Raw genomic sequence first — 6,255 nt, forward strand, 5'->3', positions numbered from 1 at the left:
ATATATATATCTTGACAAGGACTATAATCGCCCGAAAACACCGATCGAGAATTCCCTATACTGACCGGTCAGTTTCAGCAGTTTCTGCTGCTTCATCAGTAAGGATATATATACACACACACACACGCAAGCAGCAGTTTTCTCGACAAACACTAGCTACACTCTTGTAAGATATTCTGTTTTTCGTTATTAAAGAAAGATGACGAGCCGGTAGAAATGTTAGGGTGCCGGACAAAATGTTTAGCAGCTTCTCGTCCGTCATTACGTTCTGATTTCAAATACCACCGAGGTTGACTTTGCCTTTCACTCTGTCGAGATCGATAAAAATAAGTACAAGTCGAGCACTGGGTGGATGGAATCGACTAGTCCCCTCCCCCTAAAACATCATGTCCTGTGCCTGTAGATGAAGGATTATTAAACAAAGATTGATTTAAAAGACTTACCCCTACTTCCCTCCACTGTTACAACCATAGAATCATTGGCAGGAATAAGTCTGGAACTGGTTGCAGGCCGTGTCGAAAAGTAACAAGTTTTGAACAACGAATCTGCCTTAAACGACTGGCATAGGTTTTCCATCTGACACATCTTAATACAATGCGTTAAATTTCCACCTGCAGAACCCATAGGATGGCTGTCGTCCATAGACATGTTGGAGATGAATTTTAGGGGACAGGTTATCGGTGCTACCATTGATGCATCTGAAGCATTGATAAAAATGAAAACTAAAGACTAATTGAAAATAAAAAGAAAATGATAATAATCAAATTTAATTCGGTTCTATAGTTATTGAATGTAATATCAAGGAAAAGGAATCTCTAGTAATCGAAACAAAAGGCGTGGATGGGTGGTAAGTAGCTTGCTTACCAACCACATGGTTCCGAGTTCAGTCTCACTGAGTAGCACCTTGGGCAAGTGTCTTCTACTAATATAGCCTCAGGCCGACCAGTGCCTTGTGAGTGGATTTAGTAGACAGAAACTGAAAGAAGCCCGTCTCCGATGAAGGGATATATAAAATATCCCGGAAACACCTGTAAGACCTATTTATAAATGTTCTGAAATCTTTACAGCCTTGGACTTTTAGCTTATTCTGTTAAGTTACATATATATATATATATATATATATATATATATATACACATATATCTATATATATGTGTGTGTGCGTGTGTGTGTGTTACTGTGTCTTTTTATCACCCCACCATCGCCTGACAACCGACGTTGGTGTGTTTATGTCCTCAGAACACCTCAATATTAGTTTCTGCGAGGAGAAAGCTTCAGATTCAAGAAGGAAAAGGAATTTACATTTTGTGCCGTATTAAAACTTAGTCTGAGGACTTGGCTTAGAATTTTTTGTTTCACCATTTATCTGAAGATGCAGCCATCTAAACCGAAATACCTGACAAAGCTGTTCCATTGATTGACAAACCTTTAATCATCAACATGCAACACCCCGTATTCTTCTTCCAATGCATCATCCTATTCGCCGCCACATATAACCACACCTGCTCCTCCACAGACGATACTATCCTCGATTCCTCTCTAATTTTCCGCATCCAAACCTCATTTACACACAACCAAAACATTTCATTCAAAATCTTCTCTGACTTCATCAAAGCATCTTCCAATCTAGTTTCCTTCATCAGCGTAAAGACATGATCACTATACACATCAAAATAACATTATCGTATCCTTTTAAATAGGAACAGGACACGACTAGAACTCGCAACATTCTTCTCTATGGAGAATGTATATGTCGCCATAGCATCAAAAAGATTGACCTTCCTCTTTCCAACCAGAAAACACTAAAACACCCCCACCCCCCAACAACAACAACTACTAATCCTTTATAAAGCTTAGGTGAGATCCAGCTCAGATGAGATCCGGCTGATTCCTACACCAAGGACGATGTTACTGCTGCAAGCACAGAGACATCTTAGGCTGCATCTCAAAGAATGAATTGACGCGAAATCGCTCAGCAACGTATTCCAGCCTCGTTGACTCGTATGCGTCCTGAAAATTCACCATAAAAATTTTTCCCGTGGAAAAACTTGCTTTAGGAAATTTTGCCATAAAGGAATCACGTAAGCAGACTGTCAACTAGATAACTCATTTTTAAAAAATTACCTTTCTCTAATTGATAGGTTAATTGATGAAGTTGCTATTTTAAGAAAAGAGAATTTTTTTTTTCAGTTTATTTCTGATTTTTACGGCAAATTTTCCCGCGGGAAAAATGTTTTCAGTAAATTTTTCTACAACCGGTTCACAAAAATACAGTCTTTTGTTTCTATCTTTTCTACTGCTAATGCATCTCAAAACAGATTAGTTTTGAGCCACCTTTATCTCACTCGTGCTTCCTTTTATCGTCGCTCATATTTTATCCACCCCAAGGCCCAACATAACCATTCCCCCAACCCTTCCTCCGCAGACCATCAGTGTTCGGAAATCCCTTTCTGCGAATATATATCTTCCAGCAGTCATTTTGCAGCTGTTTAAGAGAAGCGTTAGCTGCATCGACATCATCAGTCTGTGAGTCCATGAGCCAGTTCCTTGCTCTAAGCCAAACTAATACCTACAATCTACTGAAGGCTGCCTCTGGTAATCTTTACTCCATTTCCTCTAAATCTCACATTAACCATATTGCTTCATCCTTTGTCTTCAAAACTGAAATCCATTGAAACTTTGTACGTATTTCAACTCTCAAAGGTTCAACACTAACAGCATCGATTTCACTAATCTGATGGTGGTGGTGTGAGCGGGTGTGGTTGTGGTGGTTGCTATTCTCCTTAATCTTCAGTTTTTTTAAGAAAAAAAGAAAAAAACAATTTACTTCAATTTCAATTTAAACAAGACCAAGATTACAGATTCAAAAGGAAACGACTTCTCTTACCTCCATCATATTGAAAGAGAAATAACCATAGCCCTGAAATGAAACAAAAACAAAGGTTAATTGAATGAATCATGTCTGATTTTGATATATAACATCGATTTAAAGACACAAAACACAACGGACGGTGTCCAGCAGATTGAATCAAGTCCAGCCCTGGACTGCTACTTAATTTACAAATCCCAAAAGGATGACACACAACCAGGTATGCTCCCCCCCTGTTTCCACTTTGTGGTGTGTATACGAAAAGCTCGTTCACCGGGCGATATTCATCCCTGCACAACCGCTCACAGTTTCTCTAATCGCAGTTGCTGTTATCGGTTTTTCACAGAACCCAACTTCTCTATTTTTTATCAAATAATCGAGCAAAGTGCCACAAAATGCTGCACGCAAGTACATGGAATTCAGTAACATACATCCATCGCTGTCCATTAAAGAATGAAAAACGAGTTTGCTTCTTCCGCCATCCGGGCTCGTTGGACGGGTTTAGGTCTTCCTATGTAAATCTCGCGCATTAGCTTAGACATTACAGCCATCGCCTTTCGCTCTATTTTCTTCACAGACACAGTCATTGTGATGTTTTCCTCAAGCTTATTTTAATCTGCTAACGAAATACCTCTCACAGTCACTTTAGTAATAGTTGTTAGAATTATCATTGACGCAGTGGAGTGACTCAATAATGACAGTAGAGTGACATTTTCTGCCGAGTTTATGTTGATTGATGGATTATATTACATATACTTAGAAAGATGATATGTGTGTGTGTGTGTGTGTGTGTGCCTATCTATCTATCTATCTATCTATCTATCTATCTATCTATCTATCTATCTATCTATCTATCAGTTAAAATAATTTATTACCAGTGGTTCGCATGCTTAATAAAAGTGATAAGACACAATATTTTACATATGAGTGTGTAAAGATTATACACGGAGAGAAGACCCTTGACGGGACTTCTTGCATGCTAAAAAGGGCAGTTAAACCCAAACCACGGAAAAAGACACTCTTAAGGCACGCTGCTAATAGGTACTAGAGTGATAAAAATGAGTTAATCCTATACTGAAGTTTCGCTATTAATGACCAAATACATTAATTTGGTATCCGTGACGGGCTACGTATACCAAATTAATTTATTTGGTCAGTAATAGCGAAACTCGAGTATAGGATTAACTAATTTTTTATTCACTCTAGTGCCAATTAGCAGCGTGTCTTAAGAGTTCCTTGTTTCGTGGTTTGGGTTTAACTGCCCTTTTTAGCATGTAAGAAGTCCTGTCAAGAGTCTTCTCTCCGTATATAAATCTTTATACACTCTTATATATGTGTGTGTGTGTGTGTGTGTGTGTGTGTGTGTGTGTGTGTGTGTGTTAGCTGTTCATGAAGACTCACTGATAGAATATGAATGCTGTAATATTCATGTAAGATGCATTGCAGAATATTTCAACTTATTTTCATATCATGTTAATCTGATCCTCACCTTTTAAGCATGAAACATATTTATAGAAAGCCATCAATCACACGGTATACTTGCCTCATAATTAGGCATGCGATCTTTTATATTTAAAAGTTCATCCTTCGACAAAATCATTTTTTATGCAGCTCATTGAAAACAAAACGAAAATCAATGAATTTAACTTCACAGAGAAATGGAAATGTCTGGAGAGAAATATAAGAATATTTAGCTTACCAAAAATGGTTGGCAACTTATGCAATAGTTTGTACATTTTGAAGCGTTGAAAGTCTTTAAACTGCAAATCGAATCGTTTCGGTTTGAATGTCTGATGGGAAATAATAAAGTATATATTCTCTGCTACGCCATCTGATCTATATTGATCTTGCATTAAGGCTATTTGCTTTGCGTCATTATTGGAGAGGAGGGCCTCACCATCATCATCATCATCATCATCATCATCATCATCGTCGTCGTCGTCGTCGCCGCCTTTGTCACCAGTTCCTGCCAGCAACAGCAGCAGCAGCAGCAGCAGTAGTAGTAGTAGTAGTACTAGTAGTAGTAGTAGTAACAACAGCAACCCAAACACTTCGATGATGATGATGATGATGACGACGACGATGATGACGATGAGAAGGAGGACCTCATAATTGATTACATTTGTAAATCCCACAAAACACATTCACTTAATAAAAGGTAAAAACCACCACCACCACCACTTCTACTACAACAACAACTACTACTACTACTACTACTACTACTACTACTACTACACATTTGTCTTCTATCTGCACTGTAATCATCAACTTTTGTGAAATTCCTTCTATTAACAATCTAACAATCAAGTTTTATGCTCTGATGAACTTATTATTAATTAATGATGTTTACTTGAAAAAAAAAAAAAATCACTTTCTTCAACGACTTTCAGATAAGAGCTTAAGCGATAAGTAGATATATTGATTTCAAATTTGGCACAAGGCCAGCAATTTCGGGGGAGGGGCTAAGTCGATTATCGATCCCAGAATTCAAGTGGGAGTTATTTTATTGACGCTGAAGTCGACCTCAGTGGAATTTGAACTCAGAACGTAGGGACGGACGAAATGCCTAGAGTAGAAAAGAAAAGAATGATGGGCGCCTCTTGCATCAGCAGGTGTCCAGAGAGCTTACCATCCCTACTGATACATGTCTTCATTCCATCATGGAATTTTTCATTGAATGTTTGCATTTTCGGTTATGTTCAGCCATAACTATCCGAAACTTTTTAAAGTGAGCAACGTCCTTGTACAGGGTCAATCCTACTCTCTAAATAACGTATGCATTGGCTGAGAAAAAGAAAGAACTAGTCAACAGCATTGGCCACAAACGAAGTCGCCAGTGTTACATCAGTTTCCCTCCTCCTAAAACTCGAGGGACCTCCCTTCCCCTCACTCTCAATTGTTGGATGGACATCGACTCTACTGAGGTCAGTCACCCTTTGACATGTGTCCAACGATAGCCATCCGCCTTACTAAGCGAGCTTGTAGGGGGTCAGCCCAACCATGCGAAAAGTTTAACAGGGTTACATCTTCCAGTAGCATTAAATGTGACCTGACATACATACATACGTACATACATACATACATAAGTACATACATACATGCATGCATACATACAGGCATGCATACATATATACATACACACAACACACACATACATACATACATACATGCATACATACATACATACATACATACATACATACATACATACATACATGCATGCATGCATACATACATACATACATGCATGCATAAAAAGAGAACAACTACGCCGAGCTACTGAGAAATTTACAGATACTCCACCCAGACTACAAGTTCAGATTCATACCCGTGATTGTTGGGGCATTGGGATATGTAACGAACTGCCTCAACAAAAACCTGGAAAA

General features: G+C 38.4%; 1 protein-coding gene across 2 annotated transcripts in view; it reads right to left on the bottom strand.

Moving 5' to 3' along the window:
• LOC106879890 (uncharacterized) overlaps window positions 1-4,847 on the bottom strand; it is an 18,382-nt gene extending 13,535 nt beyond the window's left edge. Inside the window, exons 1-3 of one of the 2 annotated variants that reach the window (XM_014929627.2) lie at window positions 4,569-4,847; window positions 2,888-2,920; window positions 444-698 (exon numbers count right to left, since the gene is read on the bottom strand). In XM_014929627.2, the coding sequence (XP_014785113.1) occupies window positions 444-698; window positions 2,888-2,920; window positions 4,569-4,722 (442 nt within the window). In that variant the 5' untranslated portion in view covers window positions 4,723-4,847. The remainder of the gene's footprint in view (window positions 1-443; window positions 699-2,887; window positions 2,921-4,568) is intronic. The other variant, XM_014929626.2, reaches the window with a different exon arrangement.
• Window positions 4,848-6,255: the final 1,408 nt, after the last annotated feature.

The sequence above is a fragment of the Octopus bimaculoides genome, chromosome 17, assembly GCF_001194135.2.
Source record: "Octopus bimaculoides isolate UCB-OBI-ISO-001 chromosome 17, ASM119413v2, whole genome shotgun sequence".
NCBI classification, from domain to species: Eukaryota; Metazoa; Mollusca; class Cephalopoda; order Octopoda; family Octopodidae; genus Octopus; species Octopus bimaculoides.